Source organism: Lygodium microphyllum, chromosome 12, assembly GCF_053477565.2.
Source record: "Lygodium microphyllum isolate KBCC chromosome 12, Lygodium_microphyllum_v1.1.10, whole genome shotgun sequence".
NCBI classification, from domain to species: Eukaryota; Viridiplantae; Streptophyta; class Polypodiopsida; order Schizaeales; family Lygodiaceae; genus Lygodium; species Lygodium microphyllum.
Window position 1 is genome coordinate 11,960,874 of NC_141146.1, and position 27,898 is coordinate 11,988,771.

General features: G+C 41.9%; 1 protein-coding gene across 3 annotated transcripts; it reads right to left on the minus strand.

Moving 5' to 3' along the window:
- On the minus strand, positions 1-27,898 carry LOC148027456 (ABSCISIC ACID-INSENSITIVE 5-like protein 2). Of its 3 annotated transcripts, none has more exons than XR_015692598.1 (4): positions 26,336-27,894; positions 26,181-26,252; positions 1,576-1,795; positions 1-619 (listed from the first exon to the last, which is right to left on the minus strand). XR_015692598.1 is itself a non-coding variant. In XM_087689150.1 (4 exons), the coding sequence occupies exons 1-4, from the start codon at positions 27,338-27,340 to the stop codon at positions 514-516; spliced, it is 1,263 nt and encodes a 420-aa protein (XP_087545276.1). In that variant the 5' UTR covers positions 27,341-27,897; the 3' UTR covers positions 2-513. The 3 variants fall into 3 exon arrangements, 2 of the variants coding, with proteins under 2 accessions (XP_087545276.1, XP_087545277.1); XM_087689150.1 differs by having other exon boundaries at positions 2-619; positions 1,716-1,795; positions 26,336-27,897; XM_087689151.1 differs by lacking the exon at positions 1-619 and adding an exon at positions 1,961-2,029 and having other exon boundaries at positions 626-1,795; positions 26,336-27,898.

Here is a 27,898-nt window from a genome sequence, read left to right on the forward strand (position 1 = left end):
CTTGCTTCTCAAGAGAATTAGATATGATATAGATTCATATAATATTTTTGTCCATACACAGCTTTTCACTCCTGCAGCAAAAGTTGCTTCTAAAGCAAGTAAGCTACAAATATGGAGCCATGCTAACACTTCAACAGCTTCTCACTGCCTTTTAACAATATTTGCTTTTACAACAAATGAGCTGCAAATACAGAGCCGCTCTAGAAGTTTCAGCAAAAGATAACTTTATAGCCTTCAAAAGCATAAGAAGGTGGACATTAAACCTTGCACAAACTTAAATGTTCACAAATAACCTTGTACCAACTTCCTGCCAGGTGGTTGCGCTTTCATTTTCTAGCACGAAGAATATATATTTATACAAATTAAGACGTCAGGAAGATATTTTCAATCCAGTCCCCCATTGATAATACCTGAGCATGACTCATTCTTTGCACTTCTATCGAGTTCCCCATGAAAACATTACCAATCGGGTGCCACATGACAATACCTGAGCATGACTCATTCTTTGTACTTCTAGAACAAAGGCCTCAAAAGATTAGCTGCTCCAAACGTAAAATCTGTCCTGGAGTGTGACACCTTTAAGTGTGTCACTCGATGAACATCAAATAATATATTGCACCTGTTCAAGCAACACATACAGCACTATCACATAGGCAAATAATATTGCACTTGTTCAAGCAACACACACCACTACCACACAGGGCAAATACAGCAGACCATACAGCCCACAGGTTGGAGAATGGCATAAGTTGTTAGCGATGGAAAATAATGGCAGTCTCTCGTCTGTCTACTGCAATGCAAATGAAAAAAAAAAAAGTTTAGCTTGTCCAACACATAAAACAATTGTGTGTTCACTAGGAGTTGCATTACAGAGTTGGCATTTGGGCTGGCTGAGTGCAACAAATTTTCCTTGGCGCACAGAGCAGGAATACTGCAGTGTGCACCCAGACAAATAATCAGAACGTATCCACAAAAAAGCGTGTCGTTGAATGTAGCAATTCAAAGTTATGATCAAATGATCAATCAAAAAATCTGTAGACTGTAAAAGCTGTTTTTAAAATAGATCCCCGAAATACGTAGACGAAAAGTGATCATAAATCTATGCTGTCCCACACTTCTCACCTAATTGCTTTATTTTCTAAGACAACAGGAGTGGAAAGTTGCCTTGCAAAGGACCTTTTAGCTTTTCTAGGCTCATAAAATTTTTAGATTTACTCTTTCTTGAAAAAGAAAACTGACATTTGAGTTAAGACAAGTGAATACTCTCTGCCATTGAAAATTCCTTGCTAAGACCTGCTGTGGCAGGCCAAAAATATATTCCACCAGCACTGGACTCTAGATTGTAGTGACACATGATTGGGATCCTCAAAATCCTAACCTTTTTGGGAGCAAAACTGAGATGCCAACAAGGTTGAAGACACCTCTGATTAAGTCAAAGCAACCCACAACTAACCACACCTGACAAGTGTTTACTCTCCTTATGACTTTGATTCCATGTACAACAGTTCAACAAGGTTAGAGCTTTAAAATGCTGCTGCTCTAAACGATTGTATCTGCTTTACATTGTAAACTTACATTTGTCAAGCACATCTGGCTACTCTTAGAAGCCCTGTCCTAGTGAATTCGAGTATCAGTGAACTCCTTTACACATTGCATCTTCATTCCTGAGGTAAGCTTGAGTGAGTAACACATCCATAGGATGGAGATATGCTCACCACGATTGTGCTTTTTGCAGCTCCCTGGTCTGTGATTTTTGTTCTGCTTGCTGTGTTTCAGAAAATCGACTTTCCAGAACCTGAAGAATCAAAATTACAATTCAATATGAATCATACATGAAGGCACCAAGGTAAAAATAAAATGCAAAATTTCATGCAAATATAAAATCAAGGCCCAGAACTGCTGAAGCTCACCTGCATTACAAAAACTATCTAGAATTTAATACTTTTCTTAATTTACTCACTGGTAAGAAAATTTCTCCTTAATGAGATCTGATTCATCACTGCAAGTTAAGGACTTCGTTCCTTGCTGCCTGCCACACCAATGAAGCTCCATTCTTACAAGCCACTCCAAATTAATCAGAGCTTGGATTTACTTGAATAACTCTACTTGTGGAAAATTTTCATCATCTGAAAGATGAACTAGTCTTTTTTTCTAAAGAAGAGTGAAATATATAGTAGTGAACACCTCAAAGAATGAACCCGAGGTAATAATGCAATAAGAGCCCTGTATAGGAGTTCAACTCCACCCACGAAACCAACAAAAAACAAAAAACAAACGTGCAAGCTCACCCAGGCTTGGTAAGTCACCTGTGACATTATTCCAAGGATCCTTGGCAATGAGTAGACTGTGCACCATAAAACTCCATAGAGGATAGTTGGTGCGGTCTAGCTTGTCCTCCTAAGTGAGGACTCCCAAAATGTTGCTCTAATCCGGAGTACCATGATTTGACTTGCTGCAAATTATGCACATACTGGGCAGCCAAACACTTACAAACTGAAGTGTGAAGTGTACTTAGCTGAGTACCAAAACCCCAACACGGGATACTAAAGCAAGTACAAAACTGTCAAAATTGTCAATCTTCCTAAAAAGCATGCCCAAACTGCATAAATAACACCCAATCTGCAATTTACAGCAATTCAGTGCTGTACAACTGCATATAACTTGGGATGCGTGCCCAACATTAAATGCAACTACTAAATGCTGAAAACTCCCAATTTCGACTACAATTTTTCAAATTTGATAAAAATTCTCAACCCAATGTCACATAAACCGCAAGATAATGCTGTTGTAGCACGTGTGCAGTGCTTTGGTATATGCGTATCACACAAAGGCCGCAAATCTCAGCCATGAAACCAGCCTTCCTCCTTGGAAATGGTGGTAATTCCCTAATTAAGCACTTAATTACAGCAATCAGCAAATAAACATAACTTAAATGTACAAATTACCTTAATAATCTCGAACACTAGACACCCTATAGGCCAAAAAACTGGGACCTCTTTTAGTATTTCTTTCACTTGATTGCTAATGGAATGAGTGCAAGCTGAGATTTACAATCTCCTTTGCTGATCCAAAAGCCCCTTTTGCTGTAGCAACAATCAGCAATTAATTTGGGTCAATTGCCCCTTGATTTTCACCCAAGAATTGCATAAATGGAACCTCCAACTAGTCAAATGTTGCCCCAAATTAGAATGAATGAGCTGGCATTTGAATTCCCTAACAATTACACAAATTTCAAGTGTTGAATTTAGTGTACAATGCCTTTACCAATTGGCACGGGTCCCGAGGTGGCTGTCAAACCCTAATTTCTGCAGAAAATTAGGGTTTACATCAGAGAGATCTCTGCTGTCCACCAAATTTGGCTGAGATCTGCTTAAAATGGTTGAGAAATGCTAAGATCTCCTAAGAATGGGTTGGAGAAGGTGAGAAAAAGCCAAGATGAAAGGAATCTAATTTTCTTCGCTAAGAAAACCTTCACAAGAAAACCCTAAATTCTGCCTACTGCATGCTCCAACCTACATTTAATGCAGTCATCTACTACCAAACATCTCCAAAATGTTGTCACCTGATCAGCAATGTTATTGACAGCCCCTAGAAGATGACTCCTTGCTGTCCCCTAACTACTAAGGACCCCAGATGGCTATCTTCTGCAGTAAATTGTTGTTCTCTGATCGAAAAATGGACCAACATCTCTCTCTCTCTCTCCCCCCCCCAAGCGGTAAACTAATTGAATGACTAAAACCCAACCCCCAAAAATGTTGTCTCAATTTGCATGGTCATTTTTTACGAGTGGCAGCCTTCTAGACCTATTCTTCAGCATTATCCAACCATTTAATTAATTTTCAAAATTAAATAATCCTAAAAATTAATTTCAACCCTTCTTGCCAACCCAAAATTAAATGTGCTCATCCATAATTAAATTGACTAGGCCATTTGCAACCTAGAGTAGTCCCCACCCTTTGTTGACCCTTAGACTAGCATTAATCGATTAATGCTAGTCCCTAGTGTCACCATAGACACTTATTGGCCAAATAACTATCCCAAGGTCAAAATTGACACCAACTGACCAACAAAACCCAATCATCATAACTTATCACAACTTTTGCCTTTGACACCCACCACGTCCTTGGGATCCTTGGCCTGTTACCATGAAATAACTACCATGAGCATCACATGTGCTCAACAACCTTGCACATTTGATTAATAATTTAATAAAATGCTATCAACAAGATTAAAGCATCTCAAATTTTCATGTCCCCATGACACAATGTGTCCCCAAAAGTGAATCTCTTGCAAAAAGAACCCACCTTTCTTGTCACTTACCACTAGTTGATGCTTACGCAGCTTATTAAACACTATATCCAAGTGCTTCCTATGCACCTCTTTATTCTTTGGTCGTACAATCATGCCATCAAAAAATATGCCCACAAAAGCTATATAAGATCTACAAATTTTTTCTATCATTCGATTGATAGTAGCAAAAGCATTTGTTAGCCCAAACAACATAACAAGAAATTAAAGAACAAGGATATACAAAAAATGGACATAGGCTCAAACTAGGCTTCCTAAATCAAAGTCTTGGAGCTTCCAATTTTCGACACGCTTTTCAAGGCTGCTGCTAAACCCTAATTTGCTGGAAATTAAGGTTTACAACAAAGAAATTTGCAATTTCTCAACCTCCAAAGGTCCAAATGCTGAGATCTTTAGAGATAAATGGTTGGGAGATGAGAGAGAAAGTTATAGAGAGAGAAAATTCAGAGTTTTGTCACAAAGAATGATTGAAAATCAATCAAATGCAACTACTGCCCTGCCACAACAGCATTAAATGTTATCACCTACAACTGAGATATCCAAATCATTTGTCACCTTGTACTTGGATGCAATCGCCCGACTATGGAGGGTCCGAAAATACAATCGCTTCCTCAAAACTCGCTCATGGCTGGCTGCTGAAAATAGGTTGGCCACGGCTGCTCACAACTCTCCTACATGTGCTACAACAAGAATGATCTCGTTTTTCCTCTTCTTCAACCTTTTACCAACCTGTATGGGCAAGTTTACCAAGTGGCAGCCTTCCCAATTGATTTTTCCAACATTATCCATCATTAAATAGTAATTTTCAGTCTTTAATTACTGATAATTAATCTCATTAATTATTTTGATGTCCAAAAAAATAATCTAACTAATCAATAATTAAATTGGCTAGGCATCCTCCACTCCCGAGTCTCTCTGTGCCATCTTTGACCATTAAATCGACGTTAGGTACCATTAAACACCACATCTCTAGTGTCACCAACTGACACTTATGGCCAAATGAATGACCTAGGCCAACAATTGAGACCAGATACCACCAAGTATCTGTGCAACATAACTTATAGCAAATTTTGCCTTTGACATCTCATGATTTTCTCTGAGTCTCGAGCTTGTAAATTTACTCTGACCCCAGTTGCACCTCACATGTGCAATATTTACTTAATTATGTGATTAAAAATTAATCCATATGTTAAGTGAGGTTTCAAAAATGCATGTCCTCATCACATCCCTCCCCCTTGAAATCCTTGCAATCATCCTCAATTGCACTACCAAATGCATCAAAAGCAAAGTACTACACTAGAATTTCCATAGGCATCATAGTCAACACAACATTGCGCACTGTTGTTCAACCATTCCATATGCCCAACATATGCTGAAAATTACCAGCCAACATAATATAAAACTCATAAAGAATCTCAAAAAACATTGCAAGATTATCATGTGACATGTCCATTTCTCATGAGCTCAACTCATCTAGCAAAACCAAACCATAGTATAGCGAAAACCAAGCGTAAACTATGACTGAAACATCAATGGCATCATAAGATATGTTGATGTCCACAAAACCAGCTAAATACCATTGAATATTAATGATCATACGTTGAAAACCAACATTCAATAATCAGCCCTTGATGATCATTAATTGGTGCTACTGTCACGAGGACGTGAAAATTTAATGCTTTGCTTATGTTTAATTGACATTTGATTAAAGGATTAATCAAATGTGCAATTAAAAAATACACATGTGCTGCACATGTAAAGTGCAAGCTACTTTTTCACAGTTGAAGGCCGAAGGACCCTGTGAAAAAAATGGGTATCAAAGGCAGAAGTTATAACAAGTTACACTTGTTAGATTCTAGATGAATTTTGGTGTCAGTTTGCTCCTAGGACCATTAATTGGTCATTAAGTGTCAGTGGTGACACTAAGGACTAGGCATTAATTAATGGATTAATGCTTGTCCAAGGGTCAATTAATACATGGGACCACTTTGGGTTGCAAATGGCCTAACCAATCAATTTTTGGATAGGCAAGGTCAATTTTCTAGGCATGGATTAAGGGCTGAATTAATTTTCAGAATTAATTAATTCTGAAAATTAATTAAATGGCTGAAAATTGTTGAAAATGGATTAAGAAAATTGCCACTTGGTAAAATTTTCCCATGCAAGTGGGGGAAAGGCTAAATAGGGCTGAAGGGAGAGGAAAATCTCGTTTTTTCATTTTGGAGCTGTTGGGAAGAGGTGTTGGACTGTTGCTGCCAGCTTTTGGGGCCATTTTCCAGCCATTGGAGACCATTTTGGTGATGGACATTGCATATTCTTAACCTTGGGAAGCTAACAATTGCTGCTGATGCACTTTCTCCTGAAGATCATAGTCTCTGATGTTCCTATTATTGTTGGTGCATCCGTTTGGGGCTGGTACAGCAGGGTAACAGTTGATTTTGATCAATTCTTTGCGACAAATCTCAGAATTTTCTCTCTCTACAGCATTCTCACATCTCCTTCAGCCTATGCTCAGGCTATGCTCAGCAATTCTTAGCCATTCGGAGGAGATTTCAGCCATTTTTTGTGGGCTGATCTGTAATTTCTGCAATAAACCCTAATTTACAGTAGAAATTAGGGTTTGGCAGCCACCTTAGTGTTATATTAATAAGGTAAATTACGGGAAACAGGCACGAGGGATGACCGTCCGGGGGCCTTGGGCGCCCGAACGGGGTTTAGGGGAGCCTAGAATTAAAGAGAGTCCAGGAATAGTAGGACTCACCAACAAGTGACGGCTAGCAATCGGATTACGATGAGAGTTGCTAGCAATAACTAGGCAAGGCTGGGAGGAAAAAAGATCTCGTGCCATTTGAATGTCGGACTGAATTCTCTCCCGTTCTCTTCATCTTTTCAGTCGTTTATAACATTCGAAGAGATGTCTCCTTTGAAGAAGGAGAATTGGTTTATCTTAAAGTGCCTGAACAAACTAAAACCATGAAAACGGGACAATGTCCAAAGCTTTCACCCAGGTATTGTGGTCCTTTCACAATACTTAAAAAGGTGGGAGAAAAGGCTTACAAGCTCCCAACTACCTACTGGTAGTAAAATACATCCAGTTTTTCATGTGAGTAAGTTAAGGAAAAAGCTGGGTGATTTGGATAATTTAATCTTAAATGATAACATTAAGGAGCTATTAGATGACCAATCTATCCCACATGAACCAGAAAGAATATTAAATGTTCGTAACAGACGAACAAGGAATACAATTTATCAAGAATGCTTGGTCAAGTGAAAAGATTGTTCAGAAGAAAGCTCAACATGGGAGCAAGTAAGTACCCTAAGGAAAAGGTTTCCCAATTTACAGTTAGACCTTCCAAGTATTGTTTTTGAGGACGAAACCGATTCTTAAGGGGAAGGAAATGTTATATTAATAAGGTAAATTACGAGAAACAGGCACGAGGGATGACCGTCCAGGGGCCTTGGGCGCCCGAACGGGGTTTAGGAGAGCCTAGAATTAAAGAGAGTCCAGGAATAGTAGGACTCGCCAACAAGTGACGGCTGGCAATCGGATTACGATGAGAGTTGCTAGCAATAACTAGGCAAGGCTGGGAGAAAAAAAGATCTCGTGCCCTTTGAATATCGGACTGAATTCTCTCCCGTTCTCTTCATCTTTTCAGTCGTTTATAATACTTAGGATCCGTGCTAGAGAATGAAGGCTCAAGGGACTGAAATCAACAGATGATAATTGAAGATTATCAAGGGATTTCAATTGCCAACCCATCCCGAATTGATTTGGAGCAACATTTGGCCAGCCAAGGGTCAAATTGGAGGAGAAGTCCTGGGTGAATCAAAGGGCAAATGACCCAAAAGGCTTGCTGGTCATTTATGACAACAAGAGCAATTGGTTAGTAGGAGGAGATTGAAGAATCTCAAGCTGTACTCCTTCCAATTGAATGAAAGCTAAAGAAATACCGCAAGGGGCGCCAGTTTTGGGGCCAACAGGGAGTGTGTCCAAGAATGTTATGGTAAAGTGTGTATTTCATTTTATGTGCATTTATTTATTGATGTAATTAACTCTTAAATCAGGTTATTACCACCCATTCCAAGAAGGAAGGCTGGTTTCAGCTACACCAAGCATAACCAATGCCATACCAGGCATAACTCATTACACACCGAACATAACGGATGCAAATGTACAGTTTTAGAGCTGCAATGAAAACCATACCAATCTACATACCAAACATAATGACTAGTACACTGAATAGTAATCTCCTGGCAAACATATTGTTCACCTACCGTACACTAGATGCATGTTGAATACATTCAAGATCCACTACTTCTAGAGCTGTCCATTACTGAGGAGCAGAGGCGCTAGCTCCCTCACAAGCATCGCGTAATACTTTGGACCTCTGTTTCTGCTGAACCTGATTGAGCCTGAACTAAAGTCCGCTCTAATTGGAAAGCATCAAGGTAATGCCGCAACAACTGAGGATAGTCTGCCAAGTCATCCTCCATCCATTTCGCATCCATTGGTGAATAATTCAGAAACTTCACCAAGTACCTTCTGGAACCCTTGCCCTTCATCTTCCTCTCTTTGTGCGCCAAAATCTGCTCTGGCACCAGTATTTCATCAAGCTCTTCAACCTCCGCTGAATTTCAGCAAATACATCCTCTGGCACATCTCTGTTGAGAGTCATCTCCTACCAAGTCAGCAATGCCACATGGCAGTTTGCCACGTGGCAGTAGTCGAACTGTCCGCCGATTGCAGTCTGCATTAAATGCAATTGAGCTGCCTATTTTGGGCATTTTTCAAGCATTCTTTTCAACTTTTTTAAGGCTGAGTTTCCAGCAGACTTCTTCAGTTGTATCTAACAGATTTCAGCTTGCTAGTGACGGAGAACACACTCGGGGCTGATGGAGATCGAGGTCCTCAAGGTGGAGACGTACGCAGATATTCTCTCTGCACCCGTGTATAATTTTGCATCCTTATACAGCATTCTTCACTACAAATTTTCTATGTTTCACTATCTCTTTCTCTCTCTCTCTCTTCTCTCTCTGTTCACTCTTTGTCATGGTCATTCGCTTCCGCATTGCTCCACTCTGAGATGGTATCAAAGCATTGAAGGACTGACCTAGGGTGGATCTCACTGAAGAGGAGTTTTCAGCACGACACAAGGCTGCGTTTTCAGCATTCAAGCGCGAGCAGGTGGGCTACGCATTAAAACAAGACTGAGGCGAGCATGGGCATGCGAGAAAAGAAAAGATTTGTTGAAGCTGCTGCTGGCTTTCTACTGTTAGAGAAAGATGAAGGCTGTGTTTTTGGCCTTCCAGAGCAGATTTTACCTTTTTATCGCCTCCGGTGGCTGAAGAATGTTCGGGACACGGAGACAAGAGCCCTAGCAAGCTGCGTTTTCACAATCAGAGGGGGTTTCTTTTGTGTTTGTGCAGGTATTGCAGGTGAAGATGTCTACAAAGACTGACGTGGAGTTCCAGGCGACGTGGAGTTCCAGGCAATCGTGGATCGGAAGGTGCATGTCTTATCGACTCTTCCATCAAATCAAAAGCTCGATGGTGACAATTACCGCATATGGCGTGTGATGATGTTGGCCATATTGGAGTCTTATGATTTGGTGGAGCTTGTGATGAAGGAGATCAACCGGCCCTCGGTGAGAGATGAGTCCAAACTCTCTTCAAGTGCTCGTGAGAAGTCGACCAAGGCCCAATCTCATTGGGACAAATTGAATGCCACGATTCGTTCTTTTCTTTTTCTGTCTTGTACAACAGCCGTGATAGCCCATATAGAGCACCTGACAGTAGCTCAGGAGATATGGCTAGAACTTGACTAGATATACAACCAGATGACCCTTATGAAGAGGGTTTCTGTGGAGGTGCAAATACGGATCTTGTTCGTGAATAAGTCTTCTTCGCTTTAGGAACACATCAACAAGCTTCGACAGCTTCTTCAAATGGAGGTTAAAAATGCGAGGAAGCCCATTTCCTCCGAAGACATGGAGATCACTCTATTGTCCCAGTTGCCGCCACAAGGTCATTAAGGACTCTACATTGAAGACTTCTGATGCTGCGATAACAGCTCCCAAGGCTTGAGAGTGGATTGTGGACAATGGTGCCTCACGGCACATGACTCCTTCGATAGTTGGTGTTGCCCATTTGCGACCCTCGCGTGGACAAATTCTCACAGGAGATAGCTCTTTTGTGTCTATTGCAGCACGGGCTGAGATGCAGCTGATTCCAAATGGACGTGGTGATACCCACACTTCCCAGGTGTTGCATGTGCCAGGTTCAGGGTACCATTTGCTTTCGTCCATAAGATTTGTTCTCTTGGTCTCTTGACGGAGTTTGACAGTGATGATGTTCGAGTTCTTGATCATGGATCGAGGAAGGTTCTCTCTTCAAGGTATGAGGAGAATGGCATCTATAAGTTGAAGTCTTCTTTCGCTCTTACCTCTCTTCTTCTTTCCTCTCAGACATAGTCCGAGCTATGGCATGCTCAATTTGGTCACCTAAATTATGAGTACCTTTGGAAGGCATTGCGCGGATCACTTGTTTGAGGTTTGCTGGACATAGTGGTGTGCCAGCAGCCATGTGTCTCCTGCATTCGTGGGAAGCAACATAGGGATGCGATTCCCAACAAAGCTTTGAGGTTGTCTACTTCACCTATGTTTCTACAGATCTTTGTGGCCCGATGAGGAATGAGTCCCTGAAGGGAAGCTTATACTTCATGTTGATCGTAGATGACTACAACAAGATGACATGGGCCTACTTCTTGACGCTGAAGTCGGAGGGTTTTCTCCCACTTCAAGGATTGGCTTCTCTTCGAGGAGAACCGATCGGGCCGGCGATTGAAGACCTTGCGATCAGACAAGGGAGGTGAAGTTGTTTCTAATGAGTTTGCTCATTTTTGTGCAGATAGGGAAATTCACCAAGAGTTTGCAAATACCAACCAACACTCCTCAAGAGAATCGCATTTTGGAGCAGAAGAATCAAAGTGTGATCGAGATGGCGCGCACCATGATGGAGCACCGATAGACACCTCAATTTCTGTGGGCTGAGGTAGTGGCTACAGCAATCCACATCCTAAATCGATCTCCCACTTCAATCATTGACAAAATGACACCTTTTGAGGCTTACTCTGGGACTAAGCCTGATGTCTCTTATTTTAGGATCTTTGGGTATGACGCCTATGAGCACATCCTGAAGAGGCAATGTGACAAGTTTGAGGCAGCTTCCCGACGACACATCTTTGTTGGCTACAGCTCCTAGTCCCAAGGTTATCGCTTGTATGATGCCGTAAAGTGGGATGTCTATACGAGCCGAGATGTGCGGTTCATGGAAGTTCTGGCCACAGAGGAGGGTGAGAAGCAACACGTACTTGGAGATCCAGGGGAGAGTTGGGCTCCCGAGACAGTGTCTTTGAAGCTAGAGCCTCGCGATGGAGATTCTTCTTCAAATTCCGAGTCTTCTCTTCCACCAGCCACCCCAGTGGAGATCCTGCCGGTGGATGTACCAAAGTCTTCAGTAGATGGGGAGCATTGATGAGGAGAGATCCGAGGAGAGATCCAGCCTCCTCCTCGTTGGGCCCGTGGCACGCTCCTTGATCAAGGATCAAGGGGGTCCCCAAGGAGTAGGAACCGCAGGATGGTGGACCACAGAGGTCACAGAGACACCAAGCACATTCTACAAGCTTGTTTGCTCTAGCTACTATTTGATGTCCCATGTTATGCAGGATAGAGAGCCTACATCAGTCAAGGAGGCTTTACAGTCTGATCATTGGCGGAAGGCGATGGAAGCCAAGTTGAAGGCTATTGAGCGAAATGGCACGCGGTTCCTTGTTCCCCATCCCTCTCATAAAAAAGTGATTAGTGTCAAATGGGTCTTCAAGACCAAGTACCATAGTGATGACTCTTTGGACAAGCACAAGGCTCGCCTTATTGCTAAGGGTTTTGCACAACGCCCAAGTGTTGACTTCCATGATACTTTTGCCCCTACAACTCACATGGCAACTATTCGTGATGTTCTTGCCTTGGCTGGTCATAGGAGATGGCCTGTTTTTCAGTTGGATGTCAAGTCGGCCTTGTTGAATGGTGATTTAAAGGAGGAGATATATGTAGAGCAACCTCTTGGTTTTGGTTCCTCATATGGGCAGGTTTATAGGTTAAAGAAGGCCTTGTATGGCCTAAAGCAAGCTCCACGTGCTTGGAACGAGAAGATCAACTCGTTTCTCCAAACCAAGTTGGGATATCAACATTCTAGGGCCAATCCGCAGCTTTATGTGCACACTTCCAAGGGCGGTCGTGTGTTGTTTGTTTTGTATGTTGATGACTTGATTATTGCAGGTGTTCATACCCAGAAGGTTGAAGAAATGAAGGCAACCCTACACCAAAAGTTCGAGATGATGGATTTAGGACTTTTCCATTTCTTTTTGGGCCATGAGATTTATCAATCTCAAAGGGGAATTTTCATCTCTCAACAAAGATATGTACAGGAGCTCTTGGTGACTTTTGAGATGGAGGATTGTCGGCCCATTTCTACTCCTATGGATCCGAACTGAAAGGCCACTTCACATGCAAATTCTCCTTTGGCGGATGCTACTTGCTACCGTCAGCTAATTGGCTCATTTGGCTCCTCAACACACGAGTTGATCTATGTTTTGTTATCGGTCTCTTAGCTGGGTTCATGAGTGCGCCTCAGCAGGTGCATTGACAGGCTGCTTAGAGGATACTACGGTATCTGAGAGAGATCTCCGACTTCGAGATTCATTATCCAACAGGTTCAGGTGCTTCTGATCTTGTTCTTGCAGGCTGGAGTGCTTTAGATTGGGCTAGCAATGTGGATCATAGGCGGTCTACTACAAGTTATTATTTTACCTTGGGTGTTGGTGCTATCTCTTAGAGTACCAAGAAGCAGCCCACGGTAGCCCTATCTTCGTCTAAGGTAGAGTATGGGGCTTTTCTTCTACCACATGTAAGGTTGTGCGGCTTCGACAGTTATTGGAGAAGCTTGGCTGCCCCCAAACTCATCCTACTAGCTTGCGGTGCAACAATGAGAGTTGCATTGCCTTGGCACAGAATCCCGTGTTCCATGCCTAGACCAAGCACATAGAGATTCAATATCACTTCATCAAGGAGAAGCTTCTGGATGCGACCATTGATGTGGCATACTATAAGACTGAAAACAATCTTGCAAACTTGTTTACGAAGGCACTTCCCCAGACTTTACTTCATCATCATTCCAGATCCCTCAGTCTGCTGCCTTGTCTAGGATCTCAAAGGGGGTGTTGAGAGTCATCTCCTGCCACGCCAGCAATGCCACCTGGCAGTTTGCCACGCGACAGCAGTCGGACTGTCTCCCGACTGTAGTTTGCATTAAATGCAGCCGACCTGCCTATTTTGGGCATTTTTCAAGCATTCTTTTCAACCTTTTTAAGGTTGAGTTTCCAACAAACTTCCTCACTTGTATCCGACAAATTTCAGCCTGTTGGACGGAGATAGCACTCACAGCTAACAGAGGTCGGGTTCCTCAAGGCAAGGATATACGCAGATATTCTCTTTGCACCAGTGTATAATTCTACATCCTTATACAGCATTCTTCACTGCAGATTTTCTACGTTTCATTGTCTCTCTCTCCCTATCTTCTCTCTCTGTTCACTCTTTGTCATGGTCATTCGCTTTCGCATTACTTCACTCTGACAATCTCCATGAAAAGCATTGTGTATCTGCCAATGTGGAGGCAATTTTAGCCTATAACATGCATCACTGATCCTCTCCACTAAGTAAGTTGAAATATGATTTTCCATTACTTTGAAAATAGCAAAAGCAAATACAACACGGGGAGATTCCCCTTTCAATTTTACACCCAAAGTATGAACTTTGTCTCTATGGAAGAGGGTCACAATCTTATCATGAGTATCAATCACTGCATACACACGATGACACCAAGGCATACCAAGCAAAACATCACATCCTTCCAATGGAGCAATAAAGAACTCTTCGTTGTCCACATAACTTTGAATGTGCAAACAAAGCTTTCCAATGATAGGAGTGACCAGCTCTACATGTCCCTTGCATGTCATACCAATCTCACCCATGGGCCCGATCTCATCCTTTTGATGCCTAAACGGGCATATCAAGAGAGATGAAATTTGACCGTGCCCCTAGATCAAGAAAAATCAATGCATGTTGATCTCTGATTTTGCCCCATGTCCTGCAAAGTTCAATTATATCTTGATTAGGCTGATCAGCCACTACATCAAGCACTAAACCAGTAATGGTTTTGCCTTTCTTTCCCTTGATTCATCCTTTTCAGCTTGCTGTTTATTAGGACAACTGCGTGCCATATGCCCTTCTTGTTCACAAATATAGCATTTATTTGCAGCCATCAACTCCCTACATCGTGCATCACCTTTCCCACTCTTTCTCTGCAATTTGTTCCTCTTTCCAGCCCTATTTTCAGATCTGTCCTGATTTTCAGCTTTATTTTCAGATTTACCCTTTTTCTCAGCCTTTGCCTCTTTGACATGTGACTTGGCATCATCATTGTGGAATCCTGCATCCTTTCCACGCAGTAATGTGTTGGCTCTGTAGTAGCAGTTTCTATAAGCTGAGACATGCTGGAAACAATGGACTTAATGCAAAAATCCCGAATACCCTTTGGCAAACCACAAATATACTTCTCTACCTACTCATGGCGAGGTACTTTGCGATAAGAAGTAACTGGCAGCAATGCATCCCAAAACTTCTTATTATACTAATCCAAGTTCTTGCAGTCTTTTGAATTCGATTGCTTCCAAACTATCATAATGTCTACTTCAAAGGTACTTGTCAACAAATTTGAAGCAAACATTTGCTTGAACTAGACCCAAGTGGTAGGTGACTTCCCTTGAATAAGAAGTGTAGACCACCACTCCAATGAATTTCCCTTCAAAAATATGGCTGCCTTGCGTATCTTAGATGCCTCTGTGAAGTTGCCTCCAAAATAGACTGCATCAAACTGCTGAATAAAAACAAGTGCTTTCAGCCTATCTTGTGTACCACTGAAAGGCTCAAACTTCATGCTTTTACCACCTTCATCATAGTCCTTCGGAGGACCTATAGGAGTCAAGTTATCATAAATAGGCTATTGCAAAAAGAATGCATTGGTTGTATTTGCATAAAAACCAATACTATCTGAAGCACCTACATGCCCAGTACCAAATCCTTGTGCTCCAACAATCCCTGGGGGTGCCGATACATATCCATATGACCCGCTTTGTGCCCCACGCATGATGCCTATGCTGCCATACATGGGATTAGGCATTCCACTTGCATTACCCGGATACATTGGGTGTTGTGAGCCATGCATTGGCTGCTGCATACCATAGGGATTTGTACCATACATTCCCATATGGAGTGCATGTCCAATCATAGCATGAAAAATGGTACCACCACAAAAGTATCCTTGTTGTCCCATGCTTGCATGTGCATAATTGCCTTGCTGACCATGTTCCCGTGGATTGGCACTACCAAGTTGGCCATGCATTTGCACTTGTTGCCCCACGGATACCAACTGTTTGTGCTCATCAGTCATTTTGGGCTCTTCTAAAGTAGGCTTAGGCAAATCCTTCGATTCTTGTGGCTGTCCTGAAGCTGTAAAAGGTGTCTTCTTCTCTTTGCCTTTGCTATCCTTTGGGGCATTCAAGAATCAAGTAAACTGGGGATCCTTTGCCAATTCGGCAAAAAGATTTGATGTTGTACGGATTCGATCCTCGAAGCTATCATCAAATTCTTCAGCCCCTTGCTGGTCATCAACCACTTTATGCATTGAAGTGCCAACACTTGGGTCATTTCCCACATTTTCAGCATGCTGTCCATGCTGAGAACCATGCCCAACATCAGTCGTTGCATTTCCCCCTTCACCACATGATTGACCAAGGAGTAATGCATCCTCTCCACTTCATCCCGTATCAGCATGTGAAGACATGCTTGCTGTAATTCACTGCTGAGAACAATTTCAGCGATAATGCAATAGTCCCAAGTTGCAATCAAGTACCACGGCCCACCGATTCAAAGGATTTGATGATATCCCAATAATGGAACCATGAAGCCAACCTTCCTTCCATGGTAAATCCTTGGTTACAACTTAATTACAACAGCAAACAATAAATGCAAATCTGAAAATACAAATTTACCTACTGATCTTGGACAATGCATACCCGATTGGCCCTAAAATTGGCGCCCCTTTCGATATTTCTTTAGCTTTATTGAAGAAGTTGATTTACAATGGGATTCTCCCAATCCTCTTCGCAATCTAAAATCCCCTTGCTGTCCAAAGTGACCAACAAGTCTTCAATCTGCTTTGCCCCTTGATTTGGGCACTTAATTGGCCTTCACCCACTTCATAGATGATGGAAATGCCCCAAATTCAATGGTTGGCTAGTTCTCCCCCTGAATTTAGCTGAAATTCACCTTCAACTTTGAAAAAATCCAAGTCTTGGAGCTTCCAATTTCTAGCACGCTTCTTGAGGCTGCTACTGAGATCTTCGAAGCAAGGCTGTGAAATGGTTGGGAGATGAGAGAGAAAGCTGTAGAGAGAGAAAATTCACAGTTTTGTCACGAAGAATGATTGAAAATCAATCAAATGCAACTATTGCCCTGCCACAACAGCATTAAATGTTGTCACCTACAACTGAGATATCCAAATCAGCTATCACCTTGTACCTGGATGCAATCGCCCGGCTATGGAGGGTCCGAAACTACAATCGCCTTCTCAAAACTCACTCATGGCTGGCTGCAATGGCTGAAAATAAGCTGGCCACGGCTGCTCACAACTCTCCCACATTTGCTACAACAAGAATGATCTCTTTTTTCCTCTTCTTCAACCTTTTACCAGCCTGTATAGGCAAGTTTACCAAGTGGCAGCCTTCCCAATTGGTTTTTCTAACATTATACATCATTAAATATTAATTTTCAGCCTTTAATTATTGATAATTAATCTAATAATTATTTCAATGCCCAATAAAATAATCTAACTAGCCAATAATTAAATTGGCTAGGTATCTTCCACTCCCGAGTCTCTTTGTGCCATTTTTGACCATTAGATCGACCTTAGATACCATTAAACGTCACATCTCTAGTGTCACCAACTAACACTTATGGCCAAATGAATGACCTAGGCCAACAATTGACACCAGATACTACCAAGTACTTGTGCAACATAGCTTATAGCAACTTTTGCCTTTGACATCCCATGATTTTCTAGAGTCCCGGGCTTGTAAATTTGCTCTAACCCCAGTTGCACCTCACATGTGCAACATTTACTTAATCATGTGATTAAAAATTAATCCACATGTTAAATGAGGTTTCAAAAATACATGCCCTTGTAACATAGGCACATCCTCATGCCTAATACGTATCTAATGGTATTTACTTTTCAATTCTATGCGGCTGAAAACGATCGATCCATGCAATCAATCCATGATATCATTGATCCTAGGAGTTGGAAATCAATTCTTGATCATAATCTTATTCAATGCACGATAACCAATACACGTACACCTTGCTTCATCCTTCTCTTACACAAATAGCACTAAAGAATAGTCATGAGGAGATGAATTGGGGTGAATCAGCCCCTTTTCTAACAACTCATTACCCTTACTCATAATCTCTTTCTATTGGGCTCTTTGCCTTGTATGGTGGCTTATTGGAAGAGATACTTCCAAGGATAAAATCTATGGCATGATGCTCTCGCCTTTCAAGAGGAGGTGTCCTCGAGTGATTAAGAAAAGCAATCAGCGTACATTTTCAAAAATGCAATGTAATCCTTATCCAACTTGGATACATTTCCAACATTGTCATTATCATCTTTATCCTTTGCAAAATCCAAGTATGCTAAAAGATGACTTTTTATTACTTTTGAAATGGCAAAAACCAATAGAACCAAGATAGACTCCCCCTTCAATTTTACATCCAATGGATGTGCTTTGGCTCTTATATTGAACATTTACAACATTGTCATGGGTGTTAATCACTATACATACGTGATGACACCAAGGCATTCCAAACAATAAATCATGAACCCCCCAATGGAACTATAAAGAGCTTTTCTATATCCCCACATAACTTTTTGAGTGTGTGAGCGAAGCTTCCCAATCATAGTTGCATGAAAACACATTTCCTAAGGTAGGAAACGTACAAAATGGGTAAGAAACGGTTCCTTACCTTTTGGAGGCATTTCTTATACATCAAAAAAAGATTAGTGGCTCGAAAGTGATGTTTTGGCCCAAAAAGGTATACCATATCATGAAAGCACCTTTTTTCCTTTGAAAGGGCCAAAAAGTAGCATTTTCTCCATTGCAATCATGGCTTCCACCTAAAACCTTGGGATTCATGAATTGTGATAGGTTACAACCCTTCCAAACAATCCATGAACGATTTACACTCCACAAACTCATGAGAAGCTTATAATGCCTCTTTGAGCTATAAGATACAACTCCTCATACTCGTAATGCAGCTTGCACGAGTGTTGTTGTAGCTATTGATGACAATCTACTTAAGAGCTCCAACTCTAGCAACAAGTGTGACAAGGAGAGGAGGATGAGGAGATCAAGGATAGTGAGAAGGACATTCAAGATGAGTCATGACTCATGATAGATTCTCTAAGACTTAGGATTGACTTGTAGTAGTTTCCATTATCCATTTTTGTATTGAATGTTTGACAAGGTTCATGAGGTTTTGGACTTGTTTGACACTTTGTTACTTCTATGGTTTTATTCATGTTTGCTACTTTTATCCTTGCTTTAAAATGGCATTTAATGTTTCCTTTTAAATATTATGCTGACAATCCTTGATAAGGATGTCAACAATTATAAACTGAAATGTGATTTACAAATGGTCAATAACGCCTATTTTCTTGAAGGTTTGATATTGTTTTCATGCTTTTAGTATACAATTTGATCATTGATCATATAGATAATGGATAGGTAGAATTACTTATTTGAGTATTTCATGTATATGTAATCTATAACCCATATTGTAGGTAAGAACGTTTTTTAGACATTTCCTAAAAATTAACATTGTTGGAAACTTGTTTCCTACCTTGTAGTTTTTGAAACTCCTAGCTACTATGTTCCCAATGATGGGTGTGACAACCTCTACATGCCCCTTGCATGCTATGCAAACTCTAACCCATGGAACCCATCTCGTCCTCTCTAATGTCTAGAGAGGTAGCCATATCTGTAGAGAGAAATTCGATTGTACACCAAGATCAAAGAAGATCAATGCATGCTGATTTCTTACCTTTTCCCATGTTCTACAAAGTTTGTTGCATCATCATTGGCCTTACAACACATTTGATACCTAGGCTCAAACTAACACCAAGCAACCACATATATCCATCCAACATAACTTATTACAACTTTTGCTATGAAAACTCGTTGTATTTATTAGGCTTGGGATTGTCACCATGCCCAAAAGTAACTAGCACTACACATGTGCACCTCAAATGTGCACAACTTAATAATGTCAAAGCTAAGCACTAAAAATACACGTCCTGACGACGACTAGAAAATGGAACTTGTTTACCTTTTAAAGATCCTAATGGGTTAGGATTAAAATACATTATGTATCCCATGTAAATGTGTCCTTCTTGGACTGGGAGTTCTCAATACTGATCAACGTCATATGCATGCTATTTTGAACCTTCCTCCAAGTTACAGATGGGATCATCAAAATGGTATGCTATACGAAGTAGTATAGTAGATGAGCTCTGAGGTATGTTGATTACTTAACGACATCTCTCTTACCTCCAATCTAAGACTTCAATGTATTCATCAAATTGAATTGAATACATCTTTGTAATTGGAATATATTTGAGGAGACTAATTTGATGATAGTCGATGAGGCCTTCTTCTCTTTTACGTTCTCACTTTCCTTCCTTGTCAAGCTTTCAAATCAAGGATTAGATATCTTTTAGTATTAACTTGCTCTAATACCATGTAAAAAAATGTTTGAATAAATATAGAGAACTCAAAGTGTATGACAAACAAGGTGAAAGGTGATGGCAAAGATTGAAAAGAACTCACATTGATGAACAAACGAATGTATGAATCAAACTGTATACTAGGCAATATACAATGGACCTCAAAACTTCATGTCTTGGTGGCACACAAGATAAAGTGAGTTGGAAGAGGAGTCAGAGACATCACCATAGATACCTCTTCAAGTCACACCTGAAAACTACCTACATAACTACACTTCATGAGACAAACTTCATGAGGCATCTAAAGACGACTACACACATACAACTACTATGATTAAGGTTCTAACCATGCTAAGGGCAAACATAGTGCATCAAGCCATGGCTAATAGAGTCATTAGTGTGTCATCCGAACAAATCCCAAGGCACAACAACAATTGGTAGTAGCAATGTGTCAGCCCAAACTATTGGAAACATGCGCATAGCTGAGCTGATGATAATATCAACTAACCAAATCAGTTGGAAGAGATTGGGTGGCAAAAAGGCAACCTACCTGGCATGAAACAACAAATGGCAGCTGGTGTGATGTAATCTCTAATAGCAAACACAAGGCTCGGATCCGAGTAATGGCTGGAGTGTTGGGGGTGTTGGGCAGCCTGGAACAGCAGTAGCCAAGAGCAAGGTGGCCTACCTAGCATGAAAACACAAATGACAACTGTTGTGATGTAAACTCTAGCAACAAACACAACCCTATAATCAGGGGTAACAGTTGGAGAAGGTCCTTGGAGGTGTCGGGCAGCTTGGAACAGTAGCAAATGCAACTGTCTGAGGGCAACGGGCTGTTGAATGGCCCCAAACAGCTCTAGAAAGATCTGATGGTAAAAAACCAACAAGTGGGGGTGCTGGAATTGGTTGCCTAGCTGAAGAAGATGTAAATAATGCAGCAGGTTGATGTGTCTCTATTAAGCTAAAAAGGGAACAGTCCACATTAACCTTAATTATCTCATTTGAACAGCTCCAAAACTCAAACCTCAACGCTAAAAAGGGTTTCTATGTCCCATTAGCGAACTCCCACAATTTCATTGGCTCCTCATCTATAAATAGACAGTGTGCTCAATCACTTAGAATCTTGTTCCATTCGAACCATCAACCCTCATCAGCACATGGCTGTCCAACCTTTTCGACAACTACTACTGCCTACTTAACACCTAGCACCCTCATTTCAACTAACACCCAACCTCTTGGGGTCACACTACAACAATTACTGCCTGCTCTTGCTTCCTCCACTAAGGAGAAGCCATGGTTCATTGATACTAGGGCCACTTCCCATATGACTAGCCGACAAGATTGGCTTCAAGATCTTCATTCCAATGAGGATTCAAACTTCAATACCCATCGGTGATGATTCTTCCGTGCCAATGCATAGAGTGGTGACCCTTCCCCTTTTGCCCAATTGTCAAGCCTTAGTGGCCAAAGTCCTTTATGTTCCAAATTTGGATTTAACCTTCTTTCTATCTACGATTGAACAACTAAATACTTGTGTGGTCTTTGCCCAAGATGATGTGATTGTTGAGGATTCTTCTACATGTTCTATTGTTTGGACAAGTACTGAGGAGGGTAAACTTTATAAGCTCACTACCCTTCCTATGTGGACTTCTCATGAGCTTGGACTCCTTTGGCATGCCCATTATGGGCACCTAAACTTCAACACTATACAAAAGGCTTCTTGGAAGAAGTTTGTGGAGGGTCTCCCAGGTTTTCCTCATATTCACATCTTGTGCCCTAGCTTCTCATTGGGGCAAGCAGCATAGGGAACCTCATCCACATGTGGCCTCTTGGAGCACTACTATACCACTAGAGTTGGTCCTGACAGACTTATGTGTGGATCGACTTCTTGGAACAAGTTAGTGAAGGGTCTCCCAATTTTTCCTCCTATCCACACCTTGTACCCTAGCTTCTTAGGGGGCAAGCAACATAAGCAACCTCATCGATAGGTTGCCTCTCAAAGTGCTAATTTACCAGTGGAGTTGGTTCGCACAAACTTACATAGACCTATGGACACAGCCTCCCTTGGGAAAGCTTGATTGTTGATAATTTCAACAAGTGTGGCTGTACTTCTTGGATTACAAGAGTGAGGTGTACTCCAACTTTTGCAAGTGGAAGGTGTTCGCAAACACCTTTCAAGATTCAAGGTGTATGATCTAACCATGGCGACGAGTTTTGCCTGACATTTTTCTTAGGTTTTGCAAGAATCAAAGCATTCAAGAGGAGTATTTCCCTTCAAACTCACCATCAAAGAAGATATGGTAGAGTGCACCAATCAAACCATGCTTGAGATGGCCCAATCGATGCTAGAGCATTTGAGTCTACCTTGCTCTCTTTAGGGGGTGAGGTAGTGGTGATACAATGGTGCATATCGCCAACAAGTCTCTGACGTCTGCATTACAAGACACGACTCCATATAAGGCTTTCTTTGGGGAGAAGCCTTCTACGTTCCACTTTCGCATCCTTGGGTGCAATGCTTATGTCCATGCAAGCAAGAAGAAAAGAGACAACAAACATCACCCAAAGTCCAAGCAGCTTATTTTCGTGGGTTACAATACCCAACTTAGACTCAGGATCGATAGACACAAAATCGGCCGATGCTCGGCCATACCAAACCCTAAAAGAAGCTCAAAGTTGTACCTATGGTGGAAGATGAAGATGCCCTATGCCATTTGATAGATCTGTGAACCAAGGAAGAAGTGAAGGATCCCAAGGTCTATCATGTTGAGCTCTTGCCACAAGATCTCCCTATGATAATAAAGTCATCCACATACAAGATGACTAAAACACACCTATCACCCACCACAACCTTGTAATAAAGGTTGGGGTCATGATCTGATCAATGGAAGGCACTCTATAAGAAGAATCGATCGATCCTCTGGTACCAAGCCCTAGGAGCTTGCTTCAAGCCACAGAAACCCTCTGCAATTTGTAGGCATGATCCTCCTCCCACACAAGAAAACCAGGAGGCCGTGAAACATAAATCTTCACCTCTATGACGCCATTCAAAAAGGCAAATTTGATATCCATCTAAAAGAGAGACCAACAATGATGGGCTGAAAGAGCCAAGGTAGCTCCAATAATAGACATCGAACGTGTGGTACAAAATTCTCTGAATAATCCAACCTTGTCCTTTGTGCAAATCCCTCAGCAACAAGCCTAGCTTTGTGCTTGTCCCGAGATCCATCAGCCAAGCGTTATTCGATTTTAAGATCCACTTCATACCAATCACCTTCTACTTCCATGGATGTGAATCCAACTCCCAAGTCTAATTTCCCTCGATAGAATCAAGCTCTTCATGCATAGCACACTTTCAAATATATTGGGAAAGAGCCTAATCAATTGTAATAGGCTCATGATCCTAAAGGATCTAAGACATAATAGCATGGTTCACACAAACTCAACTATCTTGCTAGGTCCGTATCTTGCCTGATCTACGTGGGCCTAAAGGGGTCACAAGAAAGTGAGTAACACCTACATCTTCCATGATAATGTCGATACCATCGAGGAATGGCGGTAGGCTCATCCTACTACAAGTAAGACTGAGAGGCCTCCAATACCTCTAATGCATCTATCTAAGAATGGGACTCCCCCTCACTAGGAAAAGATACATCCCCCTCAACTGAGAAAGAGGGCTCCTTCTCAACTGATTCAAGCTCCTAGAAGACACCTAAGGCAATGGGGAAGGGGTAGAATGGGACTCCCCCTCACTAGGGAAAGATACATCCCCCTCCACTGAGAAAGAGGGCTCCTTCTCAATTGACTCAGGCTCCTAGAAGACACCTAAGGCAATGGGGAAGGGGTAGAAACACTCGATAAAGGAGAAGCCCTCACAAGTAAAAGAGGAGTAGAAGGGGGGAAAAGGAGGGGATGGAGGGGAGGGGCCGAAGACAAAGAAGGGGTGCCAATAGGTAATCGAGAAGGAAGAGGTGAAGCTAATGATGGGAGGGGAGTCAATCAAGACTCAATGATGAAGAACCCTTTGCACAAGAAAAACCATCAATGGGTTTTTGAGACTGTAGCCTCATCAAAGATAACATCCTAGCTCACATCAATCTTTTGTTTCGATGGGTTGTAGAGCCTATAGCCCTTCATGGTCGTGTTGTAACCAACAAAGATAAGCTTCTTCAACTTCACGTAAAGTTTGTTGTCTCACTTTTTCTTATCCACATGGACATAAGCATTGCACCCAAAGATATGAAAGGGACACAAAAGGCTTCTTAGGTTCTTCCCAAAGAAAGCCTCATATGGAGTCGTGTCCTATAATGCGAAAGTCAGAGACCTATGCAGTCCGAAAACATGCACTCCTATAGCAATTGCCTCATCTCAAATAATGATGGTTTAATGAAGATCCTAAGATTAGTTGTTGAACAACATATGCAACAAACTCAACTTCAAATATGATTTCAAACAACCTACATTACACACACACACTTACTTATCACATGCCAGTATGTGACAATGGACATATTCATGTTTTTTGTTAATCCCCAATGTCAAGTTCAGAGTTTTCTTAAACTTTCTTAGTTGTGGCTATGCTCACTCCCTCCCACTTCTGTTTGCACAAGCATCCAATGCATCATAGGATGAGCTCGACCTAGCGTAACCTAAGGAGAAAGGAGAACTAACCAAGGTTAAAGCTACTTCACATTCTTTGCTAATCCCTAATCTCAAGTTCAAATTCTCTTCAAGTTTTTACCTCAATTGTGGCTATGCTCCCTCTCTCTCTCTTCATGTGTTGTACAAGCATACAATCCTTCATACTATGAGCTCAATCTAATGCAATCTAAAGAAAAAACAAAATTAGCCAAGGTTAAAGCTACAAAAAGTAAGAAAATGGACAATTTATCAATATGTAGAGTAGACAATGGGGAGTTCTCTAAAACACAATCATCGCAATCATACTCTTACTGACACCATCATAATAGATGGCCAAGTTTTTTTTAAGTGTTAGGCACACCCCAAGTAAAATGTAGTCTTGATTATGCATTGCTTTTGATATTGATAAACCTTTTGAGGCAAGGAAGTCATTCCGTCCCATCCTTCCTTTGTACACGTTTGTGCACATGTCCATAAGCATTGGAGTCATTATAAGATGATGAGAAGAACACCTCCATCCCTCAATGCCATTAAGCACAACCTAAGTAGATTGTACACTTGATTGATGATGTGTTTTTTTTCCCGTGCACATTTGAGGCATCGTGAAACCTCTCCCCCCCCCCCCCACACCTCTCTCTCTCTCTCTCTCTCTCTCTCTCTCTCTCTCTCTCTCTCTCAAAATGCCAATAGGCACACCCTAAGTAGATTGTAAGCTTGATGTTGTGCTTTTGTCCCATGCACATTTGAGGCATCATGAAACCTCCATCCTTCCTTCACTCTCTCCCTCCCTTCCTGCCGCTTCTCTCCTTCCCTTGTATCCTTGCTAACCTTCAGTCCGCAATGTTCATTTAGCTTCTTTACATTCATCTACACACAAATGTAATCCTTATCAAACAAGATCCATCACCAATCTAGGGCATCTGCAAGAAGGACTACTAGCCCAAACAAAGTCCTTCATCCAAGCACAGAATATTGGCATTCATCATTCAGTTAGAAAGGAGGAGGAAGGAGGAGGAAGAGGAGAACAACCTCATAATGGAAGATTATGGAAGATGAGGAGGGGAAAGACCTCGTAATGAAAGATGATGGAATTTAAACCAAATATGGCATACACCTCAAAAAAGTGCTCTCCAATTAGGCCTTGCTAAAATCCTGGTTTAAAATTGGCTAAACAATCAATTTCCATTACAGGATTTTGACTGGACATCGCTCAAAAGCCTTAATTGACGAGTTCACAGCAAGCTATGACGGTGATAACCAGACACAAGAAAAAATAGGACCTGCAATCGCTTAAGTCTGGCATTCTCCTCCTTCAACTGAGTTACTTCGGCTTCTAATTCACATGTATATGCCTGCCAGACAACATAAGACGCTTGAAAACAGAGCAACTTATACAATACAACTCATAACAGCCCAAACATCAGACAAAACAAACCTGTTTCCTGGCTCTGGATCTAGCAGCAGACTCCCTATTTTTTATCATTCGCCTTTGCCGCCTCTCTACTGTTTTCTCTATCACAGAATCAGTTGCACTTCTCTTTTTCCCGTGCATAGAATAATCTGAAACACCAGGTGACAATGCTAGACCACATGCAAGACTACTTGGGCCCAATCCAGCACCATCAGGCAGGCTGTCAAACATAGGACTGCCAGATGGCAGCATCAATGGTGGCTGGGGGACCGCCCTCTTGGCTGCTTCTAGAGCAGCAGCAGCTTCGGCATGTTGCAACAACTGATGATGCTGTTGGTGGGATGCAAAATTCATCCAGTCTGTTTGAAGATCAAGAGAAGGTGGAAAAGAATTAACAACCCCTCCAGAAACTCCTCCTGGCATGGAAGTGTATAATGGAAGAGCTCCATTGCAATCAGGGCCATTTGTTTCTTCCCTGACAACACCTGCTCGTACAAGGAAATCTTCAAGAGTCATTTCAGCCATGGTTGCTTGTCGGTGATGCTGCTGCTGCTGCTGTTGCTGTTGTTGTTGTTGTTGCTGCTGCTGCTGCTGCTGCTGTTGTTGCTGCTGATATTGCTGCTGCTGCACTTGTTGCTGATTCCGCTTCTCTACGGCGCTTGCTTCAGGTTTTCGTTGAATATCTTTCCATACCTCTTCGACGGTCTTCTTGCTCAAAGTTCGAGGAAGCACAAGACTATTCTGTCGTTGCAAGCTTGTCTGCCGTCCAAGATTCCCTGTGGTGGAAGGGCCAGCACTGGCCATTGCTGCAGCCATGGCCTGGCTCTCCTCGGCCGTCCACACATTTTTCAAAAACTCCTCCATGTTCATACTGCCAAAATCCTTCCCAGGATCGCTGAGAGCATTGTGAAACTCCTCCAGCGTCAAAGAATAAATGGAAGGCTGCCGAGTAAGCGAATTAAAGGAAGCGGAATGAGACGGACCCGAAGCGCCCCCCGCCGAAGCAGAAAGCACAGACTGTGATCCCATCGGAGGGGCTTTTGTAGACGGGCAAGCCTGCAATGTCCAGAATGAAGCGCGATCGCTGCTCTGCAAGGCCTCTTTTACAAGATCAAGACGCGCGCGCGCGCACTTAGAGGCGAGCTCTGAATCTCAAAAAACGCCGTATGTAGCTGATGATTGAGGGAACTTTGAACACCTCGAAAGGATGAAGAGGAGCTCACTCAATCTGTGATCAAGTCTGCGATAGGAAAAAGAGGAAGACGACGGGCGCTGCGCAGAAAATGGGACGGCATGGAGGCTTTCACTTGGAGAAGGAAGGAAAGAAGGCGGGGATGGTGTGGAGAGCGGAAAGCGGAGGGGAAGGGAGGAGGGAAACCCTAGGAATGAGGCGAGAATTCATGGAAGGGAGGAAAATGGAAAGAAGCGTGTAGAAGGTGCTAGGGGAAGGATGTCTACCTACAGCATTTTCTCTTTTTTCTTAAGAAGGAGACGATGGTTGTGGCTCCTTCTTCTTCTTCTTCTTCGTCTTCTTCTTCTCGCTGCCACTGCAGAGAAAGGAAAAATGAGCAAAGAAAGAAAAAGAAA

Bases quoted from the DNA above. Each gene is read 5' to 3' on its own strand.
- LOC148027456 (XM_087689150.1), bottom strand. From the start codon at position 27,340: ATGGGATCACAGTCTGTGCTTTCTGCTTCGGCGGGGGGCGCTTCGGGT. The intron at 26,253-26,335 runs GTTTGTTTTGTC...GTTGTCTGGCAG, and splicing joins GATCCAGAGCCAGGAAACAG to GCATATACATGTGAATTAGA. The intron at 1,796-26,180 runs GTCCTATTTTTT...TTGATTCTTCAG, and splicing joins CCAGACTTAAGCGATTGCAG to GTTCTGGAAAGTCGATTTTC.